The sequence below is a fragment of the Sus scrofa genome, chromosome 6 (genome assembly GCF_054392235.1).
Source record: "Sus scrofa isolate SSC_HxYL_T2T_F1_AM1 chromosome 6, Sscrofa_HxYL_maternal_Yorkshire_Landrace_v2.0, whole genome shotgun sequence".
Lineage (NCBI taxonomy): Eukaryota > Metazoa > Chordata > Mammalia > Artiodactyla > Suidae > Sus > Sus scrofa.
The window spans coordinates 168,506,868-168,533,609 of NC_139388.1; the positions used below are offsets into that span (position 1 = coordinate 168,506,868).

Here is a 26,742-nt window from a genome sequence, read left to right on the forward strand (position 1 = left end):
GCAGGTCTCTGCTCAAACATCACCTCCCAGAGAAGTGTCCTATGACCACCGTGTTTCTTCATAGCATAATGACTGCTGCCCCACCCCCGCACCTGCACCCCTGTACCCCAGCACCCCCACGCTGCTCCAGCCCTTTTTCCTCGGCCATATTTGTCTTCACTGCACTCATCACTAGGTAACATGATACCATACACATACCCATGCATGCATGTTCATGTATTTTTATTTTATTCTTGTCACCCACACCCCAATATAAGCTCAAGGAAAGACTCTGTCAGCCTTTTTACGACAATACTCACAGCCCTGGAACCCTTCCCGGCATGTTACTGAACACGTAAATGAAATTTTTACAAGTTAGATAGTTGATATAAAAGGCTGTAGAATCCCATTCAAATTACAACTGAAAAGTGGCGGTAAATGGAGTTGGTTTATGTTGGGCCAGGAAGGGTTCCTGCGGCGGTTCACTTTACAAAGATTTATTGAGCATTTACTATGTATAAGGCACTATTCTAGGCCTTTGGGATTCCTGAGTGACCAAAGCATATAAAATCTCTGCCCTCAGAGGTCAGGTTCTAAGGCGTTCCTGAAGGGGGGAGAGAAACGAAATCAAATCTAGAAAACTTTCACTGCTCCTAATTGAATCGGATCGGGTTGATTCCAGTTGGACTGAGTTGTTTGGGACTGGCTTGGGATAACAAGTCAGTGAAGGCTGGTCTTGGCCCGGCTGACTTGGACTGGGCTGGATAAAACCGAGCCAGCTGGGCTAAAGGAAACTGAGTAAGTCAGGCTGAGCTGAGGGGAGAAGGCGTGAGTCGAGTCTCTTCTCTCTGCATCACCAACCCGCACACATCCTCAGGCCTCGCTCAGATGTCACCTTCCCCCAAACTCGCAAGGCGTTCCCTGACTCTCCTCCAGCATCACTTGTTGTCTCAGAGCACTCCTCTCCTCTGCGCATTTGTCACCGTTCTAACTACCTATTGGTGTACCTCTCCCATTGGAATGTAGCTTCTCCAAGGCCTGGCTCCTTGTCTTCGTTGCCCACCACCCAGCGCCCAGTGGGTGCTCAACTGATATTGACCAATTAGTAAATGAATCCAATACATACACAAACATGCACACCCAACATGCAGATGAGGAAAGCACTCTGGGAGCCGGGGTAGGCAGTCGAGCCAGGACTAGAACTCAGACCCCCCAGCTGCTGAGCCAGGGGACCCATTCCCCCCCCCCCGCCCCGCATCTGGACAAGCTGGCGTGACCTCCAAGCACAGGGTGGGATAAACGCCAAGCAGAGGCTGACGCAAATTAGGGCCCCCCGCCTCCCCGCGCCCACCCTCAGCTCTGAAAATCTCTTCTCCCCACAGTCACTGCCAAGGGCTGGGTCTGGAAACGCCTCCCAGCCCTAATCCATGCATCCACCATCAAAGCCCCACTTGACTACCCACCGCAGAACAGCAGGCTTGCAGGGGAAAGCCGAGAGCCCTCCGTGTATCAGAAACAACTGTTCTGACAATTAGTTCCTGGGCCTCAACCTGCTGGGTAGGGGTTCTGTATCCCCCCTCCCTGCTCCCCTCACTCCACGAGGAGGCACCCACCTCGTCTCTGCCAGGCCCGCAGGGCCATTAACTGCACTTCATCTTCATAAGGTCGTACAGAGTTCGGGCCTGTTATTATTATCGCATTGTACAGGTGAGGAAGCCAAGGGTTCAGGAGGTGAAGAAACTTGCCCAGGACCACAGAACCACAGAGCCAGAAGGAAACTGGGTAGAGACTGGAAGGCAGACCTGCATGACTCCAAAGCCAGTGGCTACACCACCTGCAATCCCTCCTCCCTGGCCAAGCACCAGGCTCAATACACAGTAAATCTCATGGACGTTGGTGGGATTTAGCGTCTTTGGATCAGTGGGGCCCCCAAGACTTTAAGAAAATTTCGGAGGGGGGAACTCTGGAGCAGAGAAGAAAACCGAGTGGCTGGAGCTTCAGATCCCAAACCCAAGAACACAGTTTTGCGTGCACACAGGCACGTACACACCAATGAGCATATACACACGTCTCCTGCGGTAGGAGCAGGGCCAGCGCTTTTCCACGTATCATATGTCTGAACGGAAGATTCTGCTGCTAAAAACCACATCGGGAGGAAACCCTCACCTCCTGAGCCTCTCTGGGCGCAGGGCCCCGATTCCCTCCTGTCTTCCCAGTGGGCAGGGCAGCGTGGCTTCTCCCCACTCTCCACTCCAGTTCCTCGGTGCCAGGGCAGGTCTTCTTGCTGACCTGGCAGGTGGGGCTGGGGTTGGGGCTGGGCAGGGGTGGAGAAGCACTGGCAAGATTTGGCGAGGAGGAGGTCGAGGGCAAGGCCAGGGGCAGCAGCGTGGGTGGGGTGATCCAGAGGGAGAGAGAGAAAGAGACGGGGGTTGGGAGCGGAGTCCTCCCGCCAAGAACGGTTAACCTCAGACGAACCCAAGTCAGGAGATGTTTCACTCAACAGCAGATCTGGACGCCTCAAAAATGTCAGTGTCATGAAAGATGACCCAAAAGACTGGGAAACGACTCCGGATTCAGGAGGCTGAAGAGACATGACAAGGAAGATAAACTGTGCCAGAGGACATCATTTAGAAAAAATGGGAAAACGCGAATGTGCGAGAAAATCAGAGAGTATCAAAGGTAAACCCTTGGGGCAAGAGTCGTACTGCAGTTATAGAGGAGAATGTCCTTTTTAAGGGGCACATACTAAAGTTTGAGGGGTGAGATCACTTTTTCGCTCACAAATGGCGAGAGAGAAAGGGAGGGGACGCAGGGTCAGGGAGGGAGGAGGGGACAATGTGTCACACAGGTGAATCTAGGGAAAAGGTATGGCAGTATTTGTTGTATGATTCTGAAAATGCCTCTGTTCCTCAAATGTTTTGCAAAATAAAAAGAGAAGTGGCTAGATTGAGAAAATAGAAGGCGTCCCAAGAGCAGAGGTGGGCAGGAGACACCCCCCCAGCGCCTCCCCCCCAGCGCCCCCCCCTCACCTTCATTCAGAGAGAAGGGGAGTGAGTGGGGGTGGCTTTGTGAGCCCCATGCCCTGGAGCTTTGCTCTTCCCCAGGAGGGAATCCAGTCCTGGGCCCATGGAGCTCCGGGCAAAGAGAGGAGGGAGGCGTAGGTCTAAGGGCAATGCACTGGGCAGCGGGTAGGGTGGACAGAGAAACAGACAGACAGACACAGAGACAGAGGGAGAGGCCGGAAGCAGGAGGAGCTGAAAGAGGGGCCTGGCCAAGCGCCATGGGGCAGATAGACCAAGAAGAATGTGAGAGCTGGTGACAGGGCCGTCCTGGTGACAGGTGGGAGGTGAGGGGTAGTGGAGGCTCCCCCACCACTGGCCTCCCATGGCACATGCCGGCACTCAGGGTGGGTGCAGCCTGGCGAGGCGGCCGGGACCCATCCCTACACCCAGGACCCAGCCCGACACCTGGACCCATCCCTACGCCCCGTGGTGCCTGGGTTCCCTCTTCCACAAAAGCGGGCGATCGCCATGCCCGCCTTCTGGGCTGACCCGCAAGGCACATAATAAACATTGGCCATCACGCTAACAACTCACACACTCTCCATTTACCAGGTGGGGCCCCGCACCCTCACCCCAGACGGCAGCCCCTTGGCTGTGGGAAGGCGCTGGGGCAGGTGCGAGTGAAACACACAGAAAGCCCTGCCCTCAGCAGAGTTGGGAGAGAAACACAATCACCGCTTACAACGCCCAGTGTGTTTGATGTCAGAAGGGCTGTGGAGGAGGATAAAGCAGAAGGGGACCCGCAGTGCTGGGGGCGGGGCATGGGGGGTGCCGTCCAGGAAAGGGCACACGGAGAAGGTGGCATCTGAGCAGAAACAACCCGGAAGTGGGGGAGAGGGAGGCCGGTCCAGACAGAAGGAACGTTTCTCAGGCCGAGGCCCAACCAGGAGGCTGGTGGGGCTGGAGCAGGGCGGCCCAGAGGGAGATTGGACGGGAGGAAGGCAGGGGGCAGATCACCGCGGATTTTAAGTCACTGGAAGCATTTCACTTTTCCTGTGAGGGGCTGGGAGGGCCCTGCAGGGCTGGGGGCGCAGGGGTGGCAGGACCTCATGGCCACACAACAGGCCACTCTGGTTCCCACGTTGAGACCATCCTGAAGGGAGCAGGGCCCGGAGCAGAGAGACCAGCGAGGAGATTAAGTGACTCATCGGGAGCGAGTTCTCTGATGCAGGTGGCAGCAGGGAGGCTGAGCAGTGGCCGGATTAGGGGCAGGATTTTGAAGGTGAAATCAGCAGGCGGTTTTGACAGAGGATCCCGCTTGGAGTTGGGAAGCCAGGCGGTGTAGGGAGGCTCTCCAGGTTGATGTCATGTTACCACGGGCCTGGGCCACAGCTGTTAGGGACCAGGGACTGGCGGGAAGGCGCCTGCTCGATTCCATTAAAAGCCTCTCTATTGCAGCCCAGCCAGAAAGGGTGTCCTGGGGCCGGCGAGCCCCTCCCCTCCACTCCCTCCAGGACAGGACCGCAGAGGCCACAGGTTACGGAGAGGGAGCTCGCACCCCGGCAAAGATTGATGCCTTTTAAACAGACCCAGAGTGAGAAGGACAGAGAAAGTCAATATTTGTCCGAGCAAGCCAAACAGGCAGGCTCGCCCAGGAATGCGAGGGAGGGAGGGAGGCCCCGCGCCCAGAGAACATTATTTCAACAGGCAGATATTTGGAAACCGTCGCTGTCCTGGTGTGGGGGGCGGGGGCGGTTCGTTTCTGCTCAGGGACGGATGGGACCAGGCCAGGCAACCAGGGGACCGGCCAGCTCGCCCAGGCACCGCACAGGAGCTGACCTACCATCTCCCTTGATGGGAAATCAAGGTTGCAAGCGCGGAAGGGCTTGGGCCCACGACGGCCAGATCACACAACCCCCCACCCCCACCCCAGGTTCTTTACATCTTTCAGGTGGAATCCCAGGCATCGCAGCTACTGTATGCGGCTCTCCCTGCTCCCGGCCCTGCCAACCTGCTCCCTCTCTCCCAGCCCACCCTGCGGCCATTGTGAGCCATTTATGGCCCCCAAACCCACCGATGCCGAGCTGATTTGCAGCACTTCTGCTTTGGCCCACACCATCCCTCTACCTGCCATACCTTTTGTTAACTCCAATTCATTCTTCCAAACCTGGTTCAAGGTTCACCTCCAGCAGCCGACTTCTTGTTTTAAGGTTCAGAGCTTGAGGCCAGGGAGGGCTGGATTTGCCAGTTCCTGGCTACATGACTCAGGAAATTCCTTCACCTTCCTAAGCCCTCGTTTTCTCATCCTGAGATGGTGGAGTGGGCTGAATAAGAGCCCCTCCCAAAGATGTCCACAGCCTAATCTCTGAAATCTGTGAATATGTTACCTTATGTTGTAAAAGGGACTTCGCAGATGTGATTAAGGTAAGGGTTTTAAGACGGGGAGATGATCCTGGATTACCTGGGTTGGTCCGTGTGATCACAGGGTCCCAGAAAGAGGGAGGCAGAGAGGCAGAGTGAGAGTGGGGGACACGATGACAGGAGGGGAGACTGGAATGATGCAAGGGCCACCAACGGAGACACGCGGGCAGCCTCTAGAGGCTCGAAAGGCAGGGAAATGGATTTTGCTTTGTTGCCACCAGAAAACACCAGTCCTGCCAACACCTTGATTTTAGTCCAGTGACACTGGTTCTGGACGTCTGACGCCAGAACTGTAAGGTAATAGTTTTGTAATGTTGCTTTTGGGGTTGTTTGTTGGTTGGTTTGCTTTGCATTTTTGGCCGCCCCAAGGCATACGGAATTTCCGGGCCAGGGATCAGATCCAAGCCACAGCTGCGACCTAAGCCTAAGGCGGCTTTAGGCAGGGGTCACGGTGATGGCAAAGTAGACTGTCCCCATTTAATGGCTTTTACTATGTGCCAGACACGCTGTAAAACATGCGATGTCATTATGTCATCTCATGCTCAAGTATCTATTATTATTCCCATTTACTGGGTAGAAATTGAAGTTCAGAGAGGTCACACGACTTGCCCAAAGTCACACAGCTCACAAGTAGCTGGCCAAGACTCAACCCCAGTCTGCTGGTCTCGAGTGCCTGTTCTATAACCACCAGCCTCTGCTGCCTAGCAGGCTGCAGGGCTCTCAGATTGTGTTGTCGCCTTTGTAGAAGCTGAGGGGACCTCGGGGCAGTTGGCTTGGTGTACTTGTCTGCACCCGCTCCCTCTAGATGTGAGCAACAAACATTTGTCAAAACTCCTCTGGGTCCAGACATGCACTGGGGACAGAGAGGCGACCGGGCCAGCGGGAGCAATCACACCTCGGTGGGAAGTGCTAGGATAGTGGGACCCAAGAGGCCACGAGGACCCAGACATGGGCATCAAAATCCGATGGGCGTCAGAAATAAAGCTTCCTTCACAACAGCCAAACACAGGGAGAGCAGTGGACGGCACATCCTTTGAAGGGGAAACTCCAAGCTGAGGAAACCGCATATGCAAAGGCCCTGAGGCAAGAGTATGGAACTTTCAGGAAAACCCAGGTCATTGGGGGTGACTGCAGGGGAACAGTTCAGGGAGTGACAAAGCTGGAGCATGAGCCAGGGCCACGTGTAGACCACGGCACTGAGAACAGCCTGGGGCCTGAAGGCAGTGGGACACTCTGGAAAGAGTTTAAGCAAGAGAAAGACTTGGCCACATTTTATTATCTTTCTAAAATAATCAAATAACAACAACATCTCTCACTCTTCTGGTACCTACTCTCTCGGTCACTCTTCTCATCCTGCAGGGATTAATTCACCGAATCCTCCCTACAGCAGCATCATCCACATGCAACATCCCAGTCTATGGACGAGGAAACTGCAGCACAGAGAGGCTGAGTGATTTGCCCAGGGTCTCAAAGCTAGTAAGTGGCAAAAATTAGATTTGAACCCAGGTGCTCACTCTACTGAACCCCTGGGAAGCAGGGTTTAGACGTGTCTGGATGACACCAGGATCCAACCTAGAGCAAAGCAAAGAGGAGGTGCCCAGGAATTCTCTGCTGGGCTGTCCAGCAAGCGGGCCTGGCTCGGGAAATGGACTCGGCTCTCCGAGCCGCTCCGGGCCCACAGCAGTCAGTCGATTACACACATCCCCGCCTCCTTGGACTCACTGCTCGGCACCTGCCCGCGGGGCAGTGAGTTCTCAGGGCAGCGCCTTATCTTTCAGATTTTCTGGGGTTTCTCCCAGCTCCGCTTTTCTGGAAGGCCTTTCCGCTTTGCTTCAGATCCTATCGCCCCCGCATGTTTCCCATTAGCAAAGCGATTAGCACTCATCCATTTGCATAAGCACAGGGGGCCCCACACCCAAGTGAGCCGTGGCCTTGGCTTGGCTGGAAAGGGGTTCCTTCAGCAAAACCTGCCCGGTGCCTTGTCAGAAGCCACTTTTCTCGAGGTGCCTCAGTTTCCTCATCTTTAAAGTGGGGATAACGACATCACATCCTTCCTGGGGCTGTTGGGAGGAATACATGTGATGCTGTATATAAAGGATGCATGATCAATAAACAACTATATATGAGGTGGGGGGACTGTTACTGTTATCGATGCTATTATCACTCCATTCAAATAAAATGTGCAGTTAAAGAGACCTCTTAGGGTGGAAATTCATTTCTGTTGTAGCCATTCTGAGCCGCAAAAAGGAACAAACATCAATCAGTGGCAGGTTACTGCCTGGGTGAGCCGGGAGGTTTCATACATTCTCTCACCTCATTCTCACAATTTCTCCGTGAAATACGAATTGTCCTCATTTTACGATGGGAGAGCTGAGGTGCAGAGACGTGAGGTCCCACGCCTTGCAGGTGGCTTTGAACCAGGTCTCCCTGGATGCATAAGCCTGCACTTGCGCTATTGACCGTGCTGCCCCCAGACCAGGTCTCCTGTGCAAGGCAGAGAAAGCAGCGAACGTCTATGGATGCCCTTAGTCCTGAGACTCGTAAGACAGACAGACAGGAAGTGTTGCTGTGCAAAATAATTCACATGACTCTTACTAGATGCTAATATTCACAAAGTCCATCTCACGACAACCCTATAAGGTAGGTTATCCCTCCCCCATTTTCTCGATGAGGAAACTGAGGCACAGAGAAGTGACGTGACTTGTCCAAAGTCATCCAACTCACAGGTGGCAGAGCCAGGATTTGAACCTGAGCACTCTGGCTCCAGACCTTGTTCCTCTAACCTTAACCTCTATACACTATACTGGAGATGCTGAGAGGTCACACACACACACACACACACACACACACAGCATTCCCAATGACCCAGGCCACTATACCCCCTATGGTCCAGCCCCATCTTCTGCTATAGTGTACCGGGAATGTCCTTGGATGAGAATATATGGGCAGAGGCAAATGCCCAGGTCCAAGACACCAGGTCCCCAAGGCCCATTGGGGAAGTCGTCCTGGCACACGGGCAGCGTTGGGGCCCCACTTTCCCATCAGGCTCTGCTGCCCGTCAAATATTATGGGCCTCAGACTATGACATGAAGATTGCCGCTGCTCTCTGGAGCCCTCACTGTGGTCCAGCCGTTACCCTTTAGAAGGGAGTCAGTGGTTCTGCGGGGGAAGCAGATCTGTGGGGCCATAACTGCCCCCTGCACACAGCAGGCATGCAGCCCCGGCTCTCAGGTACCTCTGCAGAGAGCAAAGCGTTCCATATCTCTAAGCCTCTGCTTTTCCCCGTGGACCCTGGGTGTCTGGGTCCTGCTCCTCTTCTTCAGGGACAATCTGGAAACCCAGCAGGCTTGAGAGATGCCAAGCACCCCATCCATCCAGTGCCCACACCTCAAAGCCATCCAGTCCATCCTCAGCATCCCAGGACCCAGGATCCTCCCAGACGCAGGGGGTCACGCGGGAACCCCAACACAGCAGCTCCAGCACTAGTGACTTTGGTAGATGGCAAATAATTTCCCAAAACTCTGCTTCCAGGAACCTGACCAATCGGTAGGACCAAACAACAGACAGAGGTTCTGTCCACAGAAGCGGTCCAGTTTGAAAAAAAAGAGGGGGGGGGAGTATTCTGCATGTGCGAACACAACCGCTGAGAAAATAGCCTAAGTGCTGAGCCCAGAAGCCCAGGCCTTTGTCATCTCATGTATTCATTTGTTGCTCAGATCAACGCCCACCGAAGTAAACTCAGCACAGGCTGAGAATTCCAGCATCTGAGTTCTGTCGCTACCTTTCTATGTGACCTTAAGAAGAGGCTTCCACTGCCAGGCCCCCATCAAATGAAGGACTGGCCTCTCACCCTCCCAGAACTGAAAGATACAGATGTCAAGGGCTCTGGTCCAGCAAGCCTCTGTTCTTACCAGTTCCAGATTCTTGGAGAAGCGCTTCTTAATGTCCAGACGGGATCACAGAAGGTGGCTCCTCCCCCACCTCTTGTTCCAATTTGCCCACATCTTGTCTCTTCAGCAAGAAACAGGAAAGAAGCCCAGCTCCGAGACAGGCTGAGAGACGATTCACGGGACGGGGAGGGTCTGCCAGGGAGGGGACCTCCCATCCTGGAGCCAAGCAATTGTCCCCTTAATTAAAGACATGCCCTGGATCACGGACTGACTCATTCGCACCAGGACCCAGAGCCAGGCCCAGCTAAGGAGCCTGCGCGGTGGCTCAGGGGAGGAGGTGCACCTGTTTATGGAAATGGCTTGAGCTTTCCTCCCCTCGGGAAAAACGACTTTTTTCTTTCGGAGGGAGTAAACAAACCAGGATTCTGCCCGACTCCAAAGCAAGACATCGAGTCTCGTTCCCGCCTCCTCCCCTGGGTTTCCCTCCGCTGTGGGAGGGCGGGCTTTGGGGACATGGGTATAAAGGGACAGAATTCCTCAGGGAAGCCTGAGACAGCCATGGAGAAGGCTCTCTCCCCATATACACCCTCTCGGGATCGAGCCAGGGTGGAGACGAGCTGACCTCAGCATCCCTGCCCCCTGCCTTCCCTCGGGGAGGCCCCCAGTCTGACAGGAGGACACAAGCCAGCCCACCTCTTCTCAGGTAGAAAGCCTGGCCCCACGCACTCGCAACAGAAGCGCTGGCTGGAGCTGCAGACACAGACAGAGAGGATGGGCCTTGAGGGAGGAGGGAAGGGGAATAAGGGGTGGGGGGAGAGCCCCTGCTCATCCTGTTCCCAGTGACCCAGGCAAGAGGCTTGCCAAGGGCCCCCTCCCACCGAAAGAAGCAATCAGGAGAACCACATGTATATTTGCATACTATTTGCATTCAATTTGCCTCTGATTTGCATACGTCCCTAAGCCTGGGCCCAGCCTCTTGGACAGTTCTCTTGGTGAGCATGTCCCTTCCGTCCTGGAAAGGGCCGGCCTTGTCTCAGCACTTCCGAAGGCTCCTCTCTGAACCTGTCTAGGTCTGAGGTCCCCTGGGACAGGGGGTGGGGTGAGGGGAAGCTGGGTTCCCAAGGATTACGGCCGGGGCCTGTACAAGGGCCCTCGGCTGAGACAGAGCCCAGAGGGGTGGGAGGCCAGGAGAAGCTCCCTTAGGCTTCACCTGCTACCTCAGCCCACTCTGCTCTCCATCTGCCCTTCACCAAAGCCACTGGGCCAATTAGAAGAGGGAGTGGCAAGTCTGACTTGGGTGGTGAAATCAAGGAAGATTTCATGAAGCAGGCACTTGAGCAAAGCTTTCAAGGATGAGAAGGATGTTCCTAGGTAAATGGAGACTGTGGCAGAGAAGGATAGAGGTCATTTAATGGATAACTATAAGCTAGTTATCCATTCCACGGATGGATGGATGGACGGATGGACGGATGGACAGATAGATAGATAGATGGATAGATGGATAGATAGATAGGGAAATAGACAGACACTACTACTAGCTCAGCTCTGCGCCAGGTAACAGAAGTGCAGTAACGGGTTAAGCATGTTCCCTCCAGCCAGTGAGAGAGACAAGCAAGCAATTAATTACAATTCAGAGTGGTGAGTGCTATGCTAGAGACATACAAATTGTTGAGGGAGCACCAGAGGAGGAGAGTGTTAATTCAGCTGGAAAAGGTGACAAGGAAAGAGGTGAAAGACAGTGTCACAAAAGAGTGACATTTGAACTGAATGTCCTGGAGGACACATAGAAAGCCATCAACAGGAAAGGGTGTCGGGAAGAGCATTCCAGGCAGAGGAAATGAGCTGAGGCGAGGCATGAAGGTCTGGATAAAATACAAGAAGGCCAGGCAGGGGGGAGGAATTCAAGAAGGGGACAATACGACTGAAATTCTGGAAGGCAACCCAGGCCAGAGAGGCCCCTGGAAAAACCCCTCTGAGCTAAAAGCGGTGGTAGTTACAGATACTCTGTAGAAGGTACCTACGATTTCAGGGGGACATTTATAAATTGGAAGGCTGGGGGCCTAGGGAGGCCACTCAGAGCACTGAGGAGGTGGAGATAAAGAAATGAGACGTGTAAAGAAAATGGTGAAGGATTAATGGGTAGATGGGTGGATGGACAGACGGATGGACAGATGAATGGAAAAGTAAATCCATTATGAGTATACTATCTTTATAATAGTGGGTGAATTAAGAGGTCTTAGAGATGATTTTTTAAATCTGACACCAAAAGCAAAAGCAACAAAAGCAAAAATAAATAAACAAACATAAACATCAAACTAAAAGCTTCTGCATAGCAAAGGAAACCGTCAACAAAACGCAGAGTCAACCTGCCCTTCCAAACGGGAGAAAATATTTGCAAATCAGAGACTATGTGCAAGTCTGATAAGCGGTTAATATCCAAAATATATAAAACACATACAACTCAATAACAAACAAACAAAATCTGATTAAAATAAGTGCAGAAGGCATTTCTTCGTAGCTCAGCAGGCTAAGAATTTGGCAGTGTCACTGCCGTGGCTCTAGGTCCAGCTGCAGCTCCAGTTAGATCCCTGGCCCAGGACCTTCTGCATGCTGCAAGCACAGCCAAAAGGAAAAAAAAAAAAGTACAGAAAAAAAAAGAAACTGGGCAGAAGATCTGACGCGATCAGGTACATTCAGGGTGGTATGGCCATAGACTGGGCAGAAGATCTGCATAGATATTTTTCCAAAGAAGACAGAGGACCAACGGGTACATAAATAGGGGCTCTGTATCACTGGGCAAACACAGGTCAGGATCGCCATGAGCTGTCACCCCTACCTGTCACCACAGCTCTTATCAAAAAGACTAGGAAGAGCAAGTGTTAGTGAGCACGCGGAGAAAAAGGAACACACATGCACGGTTGATGGGAGTGTAAACTGGGGCCGCCACTACGGAGAACAGTACGCTCGGAGTTCCTCCTGCGGCTCAGAGGTTAACGAACCCGACTCGTATCCCCAAGAACATGGTTTCAATCCCTGGCCTCGCTCAGTGGGTTCAGGATCCAGCACTGCCACGAGCTATGGTGTAGGTCACAGATGCGGCTCGGATCTGACGTGGCTGGGGTGTAGGCCAGAACTTCCATATGCCCCGGGGGTGGCCCTAACAAGAAAAAAAAAGTACAGAGATTCCTCAAAGAAATTAAAAAATAAAATCACCAAGGGAGAGGGAGGGAGCGGGAGGGAGTTATCAGATGCAAACTATTGTTCCTGGAATGGATTTACAATGAGATCCTGCTGTGTAGCCTTGAGAACTATGTCTAGATACTCACATAGCAACACAACAATGGGAGGGAAAAATATGTATACATGTATGTGTAACTTGGTCCCCATGCTGTACAGTGGGGAAAAAAATAAAAATAAAAAAATACATACATACATACATCCTAAACTAAAAATAAATAAAATCACCATATGATGCTGCAATTTCACTTCTGGGTATTTACCAGAAGAAAACGGAGAAATTCGAAAAGATACCTGCATCCCCAGGTTCACTACAGCGTTACTTACATCAGCCAAGATACAGAAACCACCCAAGTGCCCATCAGTGGATGAATGGATAAAGAAACTGTGGAATACATTATGTAAACTTGGAAGGTCCTCTTTCTCAGCCACAGAAAAGAATGGCACCTTGCCGTTGGCAGCAACATGAACAGCCCTCAAGGGCAATATGCTTAGTGAGATAAGTCCAACAACAACAACAAAAAACCAAAACACCGTATCATCTCTATGATGTGGCATACAAGCAAACAAGTAAGTAAATAAATAAATATCCGGCTGATAGATGGGGAGAATAGATTGGTGGTTGCAGGGGTGGGGTGGGAGGTAGGAGAAATAGACGAACCGTTGTTTTTTTTTGTTTTTTGTTTTTTCGGGTGGGGGTTAAATAAGTTGAAAAAAGTGGTGACCGGGAGGTTGCTGCTGGATGCATTGGCATCTATGATAGAGGAAAGGAGAGCAGGAAAAAGGAAGGAAAGGAGGGAGGGAGGGGGGAGGGAAGGAGGAGGGGGGGGGATTGCATCCACATTGAATGTGGATAAATGGATGACCCAGGTCGGGGAGAGGCATCTACCTGTCTATGAGGAGATCCAGGAAAAGCGACGATTGATGGAGACGGTCATTTCTCACCTTGAGGGAGATAGAGAGACCCATTAATAACAGGCACAGGGATGATGAAAGTTTATCTTTCAAGACAACACTCAAAGTTGCAAAGAATGCCTACATGTTTGTTTTGTTTCATAAAATTTCAAAGCTTTGAAGCCCAGGTTTGACACCCCATGACTCCCTCAGCTGAGGTTGTCAGCAACAGGATTTTCGGAACTGGAATTCTGCACACCTGGCCACTCCAGCCTCTAGGGAACAGAGGGACAACAGAATGGAATGTATGACGTGGGTATCATCCTGGAGAGTCCGGGGCGGTGGCGGCGCAGTGTGGCTCCCGTCCGCAAGTGATCAGTGACAGCAGAGGTCTGACCCCCAGGCACCCTCTGTGTCTGGAGGTGGGTGGGGGGGAGAAAGGAGGGTAATGAGTGATGAGGGGACATGAAAGGACAAGTGGGGGCACACACACCCCTAGAACAAGGCCCCCGCAGAGATGCCAGTTCGGGTAAGTTTGACAAAAGGAGAGTTTGGCAAAGTGAACTGGAGAGGCTTCCTGGAGGAGGTTACACTAAACTGAGGGGAAAGATGGTGCTTTTTGAAAGGGACACCGGAAGAGGAGCAGTTTGGTGAACGGGAGAGGGGACATGCAGTTGGGAGATTACAAATTCGCTTAGGGACCATTTGATCCCAACGTCTTTCTGGCCGCCCTTTTGCTTGTGTAGATCGCATTACCTAAGGGACGCCACCCTGTCCCCTTCTTTCCATCTCCTCCATCGACCGAAAAATCCTCCCAACTCTGGTGCTTTCCCAGGCTGAGAATGAACCGGTGCGGGCTGAGCAGGGCTCACGCACGCCCTGGAACAGCAAGTCCCCAGCGGGAGAGGGCAGGCTCCGCCCACACCATAGCTCCGCCCACACCACGGCTCCGCCCACATTACAGCTCCTGCCCAGCTCCCCACTCTTTCTGCACATCTGGGGTCACCTCAGCCCGCCTTCCCTTTTCCTCCTCCCCAGGCTTCCCAGTCAGCAAGCCTGGCGGCCTGCATCCCCCAGTTCTCCTGGCCTAGTTGGAAAGGATTCCTGTCTCCTCCCTCCAGAAAATCATAGGTTAGCTGTGTGGCTTTAATCAAGTCGGGACCCTCTCTGGGCCTCCATTCCTTTGTCTGTAAAATAAACTGAATAATCCCAGCCCTACTTGCACCCCTAGGACTCTTATAAGAATGAAGTGAAGTGCAAACAGCCACCTAGTGCGTACCTGTTCAAGGTAAACAGGTTTGCAGTGTTTCCCTATAAACCAGACACAACAGAATTACATTAAGCTGATTTCTCATTTTCTTCTCTTTGCTTGTGGTAGTTTTTAATGTTGTCAGCAGTGAACAAGAATTACTTATTTAAGTCCACAAATAACAAGTGCTGGAGGGGATGTGGAGAAAAGGGAACCCTCCTGCACTGCTGGTGGGAATGTAAACTGGTACAGCCACTATGGAGAACAGTTTGGAGATACCTTAGAAATCTATACATATGGAGTTCCCGTCGTGGCGCAGTGGTTAACGAATCCGACTAGGAACCGTGAGGTTGCGGGTTCGGTCCCTGCCCTTGCTCAGTGGGTTAACGATCCGGCGTTGCCGTGAGCTGCGGTGTAGGTTGCAGACGCGGCTCGGATCCTGCGTTGCTGTGGCTCTGGCGTAGGCTGGTGGCTACAGCTCCGATTCGACCCCTAGCCTGGGAACCTCCATATGCCGCGGGAGCGGCCCAAGAAATGGCAAAAAGACAAAAAAAAAAAAAAAAGAAAAAAAGAAATCTATACATAGAACTTCCATATGACCCCGCAATCCCACTCTTGGGCATCTATCCAGACAAAACTCTACTTAAAAGAGACACATGCACCTGCATGTTCATTGCAGCACTATTCACCAGAGCCAGGACATGGAAACAACCTACATGCCCATTGACAGATGATTGGATTAGGAAGATGTGGTATGCATACACAATGGAATACTACTCAGCCATAAAAAAGAACAGAATAATGCCATTTTCAGCAACATGGATGGAACTAGAGACTCTCATCCTGAGTGAAATAAGTCAGAAAGAGAAAGACAAATACCATATGATATCACTTATAACTGGAATCTAATATACAGCATAAATGAACCTTTCCACAGAAAAGAAAATCATGGACTTGGAGAATAGACTTGTGGCTGCCTGGGGGGGAGAGGGAGGGAGTGGGAGGGATCGGGAGCCTGGGGTTAACGGATGCAAACTATTGCTCTTGGAATGGATTTACAATGAGATCCTGCTGTAGCATTGAGAACTATGGTCTAGATACTCACATCACAACACAACAATGGGAGGAAAAAGTATACATACATGTGTGTGCAACTTGGTCCCCATACTATCCAGCAGAAAAAAAAAAAAAAAAGAATGGGAGTTAAAAAAAAAAAGAATGACTTATTTAATAATGTGGGAAAACTAACGTTTGAAAAAATAAATTCTACTTCAGCATGGAGAACAGTCGGCATTTTGAAATTACTCGGGGGCATTTCCTGTTTTGCCGTCTCGTGTGGGGATTTTCTTTTATAGGTATATTGTTATTGTTGCCGCCGTCATCACTGATGATGAATTCTTTTTTTTTTTTTTTGGCCAAGGATGGAACCCAAGCCACATCAGTGACCCAAGCGGTCGCAGTGACAACACTAGATCCTTAACCCACTGCACCACAGGGGAGCTCCCTATTGTTAGCCTCATCTGTAAGATGAGGAAACACAGTGTCAGGAAGACTGCCGTCGGTCTCCAAGTCTAGGGGGTCTTTACATCACAGCACAAAACCCTTTTGTACGACTCCTTCCCAACGTTGACAGAACTTACATTCAATTTTTCATTATCATGTGTGTCCAACTGCCACACTTATCGAATAGACATACAGTGAAACTTCAGCTCTCTAGACCCTTCAATTAATGCGTTATTCCAGATACCTGAGCTTTTGGACAGCTACAGATTTAAGCATCGACTTTGTTTATTAACTTTAATCATACTTAGAAATTGTCCTTTAAAAACAGGTACTCTTGAATTTCTCTGGTGGCTCGGTGGGTTAAGGATGCAGCGTTGTCACTGCTCAGTAGCTCAGGTCGCTGGTGTGGTGCAGAGTCTACCCCTGGTCCAGGAACTTCCATATGCCAAAGGGTGCAGCCAAAAAAAAAAAAAAAAAAAAAAAAAAAGTGCTTTCCTGGACTTCTTTCTTTTAATCAGCATGTACACAAAGTAACGTCACCTTTCGGAAAGCCTAAAGATAGCCATTCTCACCCCAGCTGAGGCTGGAGCACTGGGGTTCAGTGGGAGAAGTCGCTTATCCCAGCTGGACCTGAGTATCTGTAACCTTTACCGTGTCTGTTCCTTCTCGACCTCCACTTTCTCAATAACAACAACGAACATTTATTGAGCATTTACCACATGCCTTGTTCTAAGCAAATATTAACTCATATAGTTATCCTAACCCTGGAAGGTGGAAGTTGTGATTCCTGTTTTATAGACAAAGAAGGGGAGGCGCCAAGAGGTTAGGTAACTTGCTCAAGGTCACAGAGCTGGCAGGCCAGTGGCGTTAGGATGTGAACCCAGGCAGCGTGGCCCTGGCGATGAGACCAGGTGCCTCCAGCCCTGGGACGTAGGCCTTGTCTTCCACGCCCACAGCAGTATTTGGGGGGCACAGATGCCAACCCTCAGGAGACCCCGGGCTCCAGAGCGAGGACACACCCCCTCCCAAAACTCCACGCAGTCTTCCACCGCAGAGGCTTCATGGAAATTCTTCTTTCTTTTCTCCCCAGCTCCCAACTGTTGCTGCAGCTTATGAAACTCAAAAATCCTCAGCCCTTCTCCTGTCGGCCCTGCAGCCCTGCCAGTTCTAAACTTTATACCTTCAGCCTTTTTCTGGCTCTTGACAAATGGAAAAAAAAAAAAAAAAATCATTCTCAGGATTGATGTGTGTGTGTCTGTGTGTCTGCCCGCAGAGAAAAAAATGACAGTTTTGGCCCTTCCCTCAACTCCCAGTTGCATAACACCGGAAGAGCCAAGGGGCTGGGGCTGGACAGAAACGCAAGGAGGTGGCCGCAGCCGCCTGCCCATCCGCCCCCATCCCACCGTGGGCCACCCAGCAAAGCCCTGTGCCGCCTGGTCTTTCCCCTGCCCTTCTGCAGGGAATTACTGCTGTGGCCTCAGACCCAACCTGGAAAATGCAGCGTTCCTGCCCACCTTCCAACCTCATCGCCCACAACTCCCCGGCACACACTCTTTTTTCCAGACAAACCAGGCTCCTCATTGATCTGCACACATGTTTCATGCTTTCCTACCTCTGTGCCCTCGCCCGCACCACTTCCCCTCCAGGAATGCCCTCCCTTCTCCTCGCCCTACTGCCAAACCTCCCGTCCTTCCAGGCCCTGCTGGAGGCCAGCACCTAACGAGCACCCGCCGTGTGCTGCGGATGCTGGGGATACAGCCGTGAATAAAGGACGCAGGGTCCCTGCTCTGAAAAGAGTCACCGGAAAGCGATGGTGCCACTGCAGATGGAGAAAAGCCTTTGCTGGTTCGCCTGGGCTCACACCCCCTCTGCCTGGGGGTAACGTCAGTCTCTCCTGCCGCCACCATCTCCACTTAGAGATTCTCTTAGATCTTTAAGGCCTTTGACCAAAACCCACATCCTTCAGGGAATCTTCCAGAACGCCGCTGTTCAGCTGTAATCATTCTTCCTCTGAACTTGCCCCCCACTGATTTCAGTGGCCCCTCTTTGAAACTGTGGGCAGCTCTGCTGACGCTCATGGCTGTATGGACACAGTGCGTGGAATCGCTGATCCACGCAGCCCTGGGGGCTCTGACCACAACCCCCTCCCACTTCACCCACAAAGACCAGGACGTCCTCCGGGTGCCTGTTGGGCAAGGTGTGGACGCGCAGCAGTGAGGCCAGGAGGTTTATGGGGCCTGCCTGATGTTGTCACGTGCTGCCGGTCAAGCCTGGAACAGATCTAGAAGTCCATGCCAGGCAGTGTCATTCTTCTGGTTAATGTCAATTTTTTTTTTTTTTTTTTTGTCTTTTTGCCTTTTCTAGGGCCGCTCCCACAGCATATGGAGGTTCCCAGACCAGGCGTCTGATCGGAGCTGTAGCCGCCAGCCTACGCCAGAGCCACAGCAACTTGGGATCCAAGCCACATCTGCAACCTGCACCACAGCTCATGGCCACACCGAATCCTTAACCCACTGAGCAAGGCCAGGGATCGAACCCGAAACCTCATGGTTCCTAGTCGGATTCATTAACCACTGAGCCACGACAGGAACTCCAATTTCAATTTTTTTTTTCCTCAAAACTATTATCTTGGAGAGTGTTTTGAAACCTCTTCAAGAGTTTGTCGGAGGCGCTACTCGACAGACAAAACCCAGCGTGGCCAACAGACACAGCTTCAAGGAGACAGAAATCATCTTGCCATTAACCGGCCCCAAAGTTGTTCAGGAACAGGAATAAGGAAGTTTTCTGGAGGGACTGCTGTTCGTAGACGATTTGGTGGGACAGGTAAGGTCAGGGGGGGAAAGGCCAAATCAGGGGAAGGCCGTGGTCACTGCGGCGCAGATTTAAACGGAGATGGGGGCTGTGCACCGGCGGCCACCTGCCACGCTGAGAAGGTCTGCTCTACCAGGCCAATGGCTTCACAAGCCACTGTCGAAGGTGGCATCAGAAAGGCATGTCTCCCAGTCCACGTATCAGAGTAACCTGTGCTTGGAACACTGGAACGCTCCACACCCATACCTCCGTGCAGCGAGTGCCCGAGACTCATCCAGCAGACCTTGGGCCAAAGGTCCAGCTGTTGCAGGGGGCAGAACACACCTGGAAGCCAGGTTTCCCCTAAGATGCAAGAACTCCCTCCTGCTGCTTTCAGCACCCACCCAAGACCCCTTCCACAGGCAGGACTTCTGGGTGAATTCAGCACACAAAAGCCCACCACTGGGAGAGAAGCGGCCCCACTGACAAGAGCATTAAGAAAGAGGTTCTCCTGGAGGATGGAAAGCTGTAGAAAGTCGCAGTCATGATTGTGCCCTGTTATCACGGTCACTAACCTGGGGAGGAGGAGCAGGGATTCGCTGCATCCTTACAAAAGAAAGCAGATAGTCCGGTGACCACCAACGGACTGGAGCAATGGGCTGCCGGAGAACTGGTCCCTTCCACGGCTGTGGGAACCTCCTCCCTTGAGGAAGGACTGAGCGGGAAACAGTCAACACGGTGCCAGAGGAAGCCAGCAATAAAAGCAATGCAATCGCAAGACCTAGAAGGATCTGTGATCCCTTTCATATACACGCAGGAAAAGACACTTGCTCACGATATATGATAATACATCAAGCTGCTCTGAATAAAAACAAAAAACCTCCAAGGGTATACACAGTTCAGGGCATGCTCAGAACACCAGGGCAGCTGATGTAATAATTCCTGTCTCCCCAAATTCAGACAGGATCCCCAAAAAAGTAGAGGCTAGATGAAGCCAAGTCTGGATAATTGTTGAACCTAAGTGGTGGGCGATTCACTGTACTATTCTACTTCTGCGCATCTGTCTGAAAATATTCATAAAATGGTTTTAAGAGGAACTGTCAAAAATTCAGAGGGCTGGGACCATGTTGGCCCCACTTTTTTTTTTTTTTTTTTTTTGTCTTTTTGCTATTTCTTTGGGCCGCTCCCGCGGCATATGGAGGTTCCCAGGCTAGGGGTCAAATCGGAGCTGTAGCCACCGGCCTACACCAGAGCCACAGCAACGCGGGATCCGAGCCGGGTCTGCAACCTACACCACAGCTCACGGCAACGCCGGATCGTTAACCCACTGAGCAAGGGCAGGGACCGAACCCGCAACCTCATGGTTCCTAGTCGGATTCGTTAACCACTGCGCCACGACGGGAACTCCGGCCCCACTTTTTAAACACTGTTGAAGTCTGTGGTTTAGGTGACTGTGGATTCTTAGAACTACCCTCTCTCTACTACATGCAAAATAAAGATGCTTGTGTGATTGCAGAAAGAGAGAAGGAAGAGAGGGAGGGAAAGAAGGGGGAGGGAGAGGAGGGGAAGGGAGGGTAGGACGAAGCCAGGGAGGGCATGGCAGAGACAGCGTGAGCTTCCACCACAGGAGCTGGCCCGAGTTCCCACTGCGGCTCCGCCACCCTTTAGCTGTGTGCCCATGGGTAGGTGTGTGATATTCCTGAGCAGCTATTTCTTCTTCCAAAAAATTAAGATACCGTCCTCCACAGTCTTGTTGTGAGGCTGTAATTAAATAATACTGTTGAATACTTGACACATAGTAGGAACTCAAGACTATTCAGCACATAGTAGGCACTCAAGGAATCCCGGCTATTACTACTGCATAACTCTCTGTGCTTTACAAAATAGATACATTTAGAAGATGCTATGCTTTACAAAAGAATCCCCCCCAGGGTCCCTTTAAGCTCTCGGTCCTGCTAGTGCATTTTAAACGGGATTGAGTTTGCAGAAACCCATTCACACAAGACTTTTTAAGAACACAGCAGCCAAGGCACTAATGAAGGCAGACAGGTCCACGGAGAGCTCTCCCTGGGCAGACGCTCTCAGATCCTGTCCAGCAGGGTTCTCTGAGAGCCTGGAAACTAAAAAACATCTTCTCTGAAAACCCACAAAGACCCACTGGCTGCCCTCTGGGAAGCCTTTTTTCCATGCATATTCAGAGGGACTGTGGTACCTCCGGCTCTGGGTCCAGGCTTAGGAAGACAATAGCGTGAAGCTAACAGCACTGGTTAACATTTATTGAGAGCTTCTGATGGGAGAGGCACTGTGTTAATTCCCATATATTAGCCTGCACAAGGCAACACAAGCTAATATCTGTATAACCAGGACAAGTGCTTTCAGATAAAAGCAGATCCTGTAATTCCTCGCGAAGATCTCTGCCGGGGTGTTTTTTCTTTTTTTCAGATAGGGAACCGGAGGCACAGAGTAGCTAAGTCATGTGCCCAAGGTTACCCAGCAGTAAATGGCAGATGATCGATCGGAAGCCCACCCCGTTACAGACCCACTGCTCCAAGGCCCTGTACCCCCTCTCCACCAGCACTGACCTGGCAGAGACAGGACTGTAGGACAGAGGGTCCCTGCAGGAGGCGGTGCCCCTCCCTCTGCCCCCTCCCCATCTCACTCAGCCCTCCACAAGCTGTTGTCAATTGCGCTGAAGTATTTACAGCAACCAGCGAAGGCCGACACCTCTGTCCACGTGGCCTCTAATTTGATGCTCAAGCTGTTGAACAGCCGCTTTTGAGCGCTGAGCTCTTCACACATGAGTGTCTCTCCCAAGAGCCAGGCTGGCTGCCTCTCGGCTTCTCCTGACGCTTGCACACCTCTCCTGCTGGCCCCAGGCGTGCACACACGTGCACGCGTGCCACCTATGCCATCACACACAGCCACCTCCTCCCACACACAACTTCCATCACAAAAGGACCCTCAAGGTTCGCTGTTCAGGACACACCCCCAACACACAATCTGTAGCGCAGAGGCCCAGCCCACCCGGTTCAGCCCCTCTTGTCATCAACACACAAGACGCTACAAGGATCATGGCTGAGGGTATTCGGTGACGGCTAGCAAGGCCATCCCAGAACCACTTGCACAAAATATGCCCTCCCCCTGTAATTCTTCATGGGAAAATGATCCACACACCCAACTCCGCATGCGTGTAACCAGAAAAATACTAAATGGATTTTTTCACTTATTTGTGCTACACTTGGGTGTCCACGTGGGTGTACCTGTGGCTGCTCACTGTCGGATCTAAGGGATGAGCGCGTGGAGGGTGGAGGAGTTCACTGCCCTGTTCTCTCGGCTTCTGCGTGTGCTTGAGAACATTCATCCTGGTGTGCACATCAAAACCCCTGACTCGACGCCTGTGTGTCGGTGTGTGAGGGTGGGGCGGGTGGGGGGAGGGGAGCATGTGCTCGCACACCCGGCACGTCTGCCTCTCGGTATTCGTGCAGCGCAGACCCAGCCCTGTGGCTCTGGTGCGGGCCCTCTCCCCAGGGAGTCTCTGCAGAGCAGGGCTGCCCTCGCATAACTATCCAAGAGCAAACACATCAGAAACCAGATCCCCTCCCCGCCCCACTAATGGGGGTGCGCTTTCTGAAAGAGGCCTGGGAGCCCAGGGTAAGCGAGGGCAGAAGGAGGAACTGGGAGGAGAAGAGATTCAGGAGCACGTGCTCCTCGGCCATCACCAAGGAGACGGTCCAGAGCCGGGGACACTGACCAGCTGAGGGTCTGAGCAGGATATGAGTTTCCAGCCCCTCGGGGGCCCACCCGGGTCACCAGATCTGCAAGGACAAGGATGCGTCTCTGCCCCCCTTCCCGGAGCTGCTGCCTAGGAGGCTCCAGGGGATGCAGGCTGAGTGAGCCTGAGCTGAGAAGCCTCGCAGAGCTGCCTCTGACAAAGGAGGGAGGGGACCCCGGGGAAGGTGAGTTGGGAGAGAAAGAGAGGTGAGAATGAGGGCGGAGGAAAGGGAGGGAGGAGGAATGTCTGAGGAGGATGGAGGAGAAGACTGAAGCCCCGAGGGGACCCAGGGCGGGGCCAAGAGAGCTGCGGGACAGGAATTCTCCTGCAGCAGGAGCAGATGAAAGGACTCAGGACCGGGTCTCTCCAGCAGCCTTAGCGAGCGGGACCTGCCCTACGCGGCCAGGCTGCTGCGAGTCCTCAAGGAAACCTGCCCGGGTCCTAGACCAGGCGAGGGGGTTAAGGGGCCCTCCCTCCGCAGACCCCGCTGCAGGGCCTAACTGGAGGCCCAGGGAGGAGCAGGAAGCCAGTGGGAGGGAAGAGAAAGAAACCCTTGGAGTGGGGGCCGGGGGGCAAAGGGACCCATGGAGTCAAAAGATCAGAGTTCAAGTCCTCATACTGCTATTTTCCAGTACAACTCGTCCGAGTCTCGTCTGGAAAAATAGGAGCTGCAGACGCCCATCTCAGGGCCCTGTATGGATTAAATAAGACAACAGAGATGGAAATACTTTCTTTTCTTTTTTTTTTTTCTTTTTCTAGGGCCGTACCCACAGCACATGGAGGTTCCCAGGCAAGGGGTCTAATGCCATAGCCACAGCAACGCCAGATCCAAGCCATGTCTGCAACCTACACCACAGCTCACAGCAATGCCAGATCCTTAACCCACTGAGCAAGGCCAGGGGTTGAACCCGCAACCTCATGGTTCCTGATCGGATTCATTTCCGCTGCGCCAAGACTGGAACTCCAAGGGTGGAAATACTTTGTAGGGAGGTCTGTGCACTCCTCATTGGTGGAGAGCGCCAGCAGGGGAGACACCAGGAGATACAGGCTACACATGACAGTGATCAATTACCTGCCATCATGAAGCAGTTATTACTCGTTCTTACGTGAGTTTCTATGTCCTGCCTCATCCCACAAAGGATTTGAGTTGGCTGAGAGGGGAAAGGCACTGACAGACGGACCAAAGGGCAGATAGGTGGACAGAGGAATGAAGACAGAGGTGACAGGAGGACAAGAGACCTCCAGGAGAAAGGTCATTCCTTCAGACATTCAAGGCAACCTTTACTTCCTAGGCATCTTTTTTTTTTTTTTTTTTTTTTTTTTTTTTTGTCTTTTTAGGGCCGCTCCCATGGCATATGGAGGTTCGAAGGCTAGGGGTCCAATCGGAGCTGCAGCCACCGGCCTACACCAGAGCCACAGCAACACAGGATCCGAGCCGTGTCTGCAACCTACACCACAGCTCACGGCAACGCCGGGTCGTTAACCCACTGAGCAAGGCCAGGGATCAAACCCGCAACCTCATGGTTCCTAGGCAGATTCGTTAACCACTGCGCCACGATGGGAACTCCCTTAGGCATCTTCTATGTTTGCTTTCAGATGACTTCCCCCCAGGATAGAAGGATGGCAAGGTGGGAGTTCCTGCTGTGGCACAGTGGGTTAAGACTCCAGCTGCAGGGAGTTCCCATCGTGACACAGCAGAAACGACTCTGAGTAGTATTCATGAGGACTCGGATTTGATCCCTGGCCTCACTCAGTGGTTAAGGATCCGGAGTTGCCATGAGTTGTGGTGTAGGTCCCAGATGCGGCTCAGGTCCTGTGTTGCTGTGGCCGTGGTATAGACCAGCAGCTGTAGCTCCAGTTAGACCCTTGACCTGGGAACTTCCATATGCCACGGATGCAGCCCTAAAAAGAAAAAAAGAAAAAAAAAAAAAGAATCAGAATGCAGCCCCTGGGGTTGCTGCAGGGGTGCGGATTCAATCCTGGAGTGGGTGTTAAAGGATCCAGTGTTGCACATTTGCCGCATAGGTTGCAGCTGTGGCTCAGATTCAGTCCCTGGCCCGGAAACTTCCATATGCCTCAGGTGCTGCCATTGAAGAAAAAAAAAAAAGAAGTATGGCAAAGTGAGCCTATCCCCAGCTTATTCCTTCTCCTCCTGCACACAAGTCCAGACACTCCTTCCCAGCCTCCCTGCAGTTAACTGGAGCCAGGTGACTGGTTTCTGGCCAAGGAAAAGGGACAGTGATACTTGCCACCTGCAGGCCTGGCCCTTTTAAATCCCCTAGGGAGGTCTCTGGGGGTGTAGTATTTAGGACTCGGCACTTTCACCGCCGTGGCCCGGGTTCAATCCCTGGAAACTGAAATCCCACATCCAGCTGCTGCACGCTGCAGCCAAAAAAGAAAAAGAAAAAAATCTTCCCCTAAATCCTCTATTCTCTCTTCTCTGCTGAGTGTAGAAGATCCAGCACCGGATGCCAGGAGCCTAGAACTGGGGGCCACAAGCCCCAGTGGGTCCATGATAGAATTTGTTATGTGGGAGCTCCATCATTTTGGACAAGAAAAATTTGTATCTTTCTTTTTACAAACTTCCAAACTGAGATGCAGTATTTTATTCAATTACAAGAGAGGCAACAAACCATGATGGTGCTTCCTGTTTCTGTAACTGCACCATCCATAGAAATCGAAGGCCTGGAGTTCCCGTCGTGGCGCAGTGGTTAACGAATCTGACTAGGAACCATGAGGTTACGGGTTCGGTCCCTGCCCTTGCTCAGTGGGTTAACCATCCTGCGTTGCCGTGAGCTGTGGTGTAGGTTGCAGACGCGGCTCGGATCCTGCGTTGCTGTGCCTCTGGCATAGGCTGGTGGCTGCAGCTCCGATTTGACCCCTAGCCTGGGAATCTCCATGTGCCGCGGGAGCGGCCCAAGAAATAGCAAAAAGACAAAAAAAATAAAAAAATAAAAGAAATCGCAGGCCTTTTTCTACATCATGCTGAGTGGCTGCAGAAATATCAGAAGGTCGTTTGTGCTGAAAACATGTTAAAATCATCCTGTTAATCTCCTTGCTGTTCTTTAACTTATTATTATATCAAAAAATGTGTTCTATTGGGGTTTTTTGTTTTGTTTTGTTTTGTTTTGCCTTTTTAGGGCCGCACCCTCAGCATATGGAAGTTCCTAGACTAGGGCTCGAAAAGGAGCTGTAGCTGCCAGCCTACACCACAGCCACAGCAACTCAGGATCGGAGCCACGTCTACAATGCACACCTCAGCTCATGGCAACGTCGGATCCCCAACCCACTGAGTCCAGGCCAGGGATCGAACTTGCATCTTCATGGATACTAGTTGGGTTCATTACCGCTGAGCCACGATGGGAACTTCAAATGTATTGTGTCGTTTATCACACATGCTATTATACCACAAAATGTTTTATTTTATATTTTGATACTTGAATCTCAATATGAATGGTTTCTTTTGTAGTCCTGTGATTTGGTTTTTATGCATGGAAAAATCTTTATTCTTGGGGATCCACTGGCTTTACCAGTCTGCCCAGGGGGATCCAGGACACAAAAAGATAAGAACCCCTCCCCCAGAGAATGACAGAGGCCCAAGAGGGAAGGCCCTGAGTCTCCGAATGACTCCCCCTGCCCACGACCACCACCACGGATCAACATTCGGATTATGAGATAAATGAAAAATAACCTGCATTTGTTAAACAACTAAGATGTTGAGAACCTTTAATAGTACAGAGGGGGAGTTCCCGTTGTGGTGCAGCGGAAATGAATCAACTGGGAACCATGAGGTTGCGGGTTCGATCCCTGGCCTCGCTCAGTGGGTTAAGGATCATGAGCTGTGATGTAAGTTGCAGACACGGCTCAGATCCCGCATTGCTGTGGCTGTGGCGTAGGCCAGCAGCTGTAGCCCTGATTCAACTCCTAGCCTAGGAACCTCCATATGCCATGGGTGAGGCCCTAAAAAGACAAAAAAATAATAATAATAATACATAAGGGAATTCT

General features: G+C 51.9%; 1 protein-coding gene across 3 annotated transcripts in view; it reads right to left on the reverse strand.

Moving 5' to 3' along the window:
- LOC146402986 (uncharacterized) overlaps positions 1-26,742 on the reverse strand; it is an 80,024-nt gene that overhangs the window by 45,345 nt on the left and 7,937 nt on the right. For 2 of the 3 annotated variants that reach the window (XM_084959086.1, XM_084959087.1), the window contains exon 2: positions 13,419-13,474. The exons of the other annotated variant lie outside the window; for it this stretch is intronic. In XM_084959086.1, the coding sequence (XP_084815212.1) occupies positions 13,419-13,474 (56 nt within the window). The remainder of the gene's footprint in view (positions 1-13,418; positions 13,475-26,742) is intronic. 3 annotated transcript variants of the gene reach the window in all.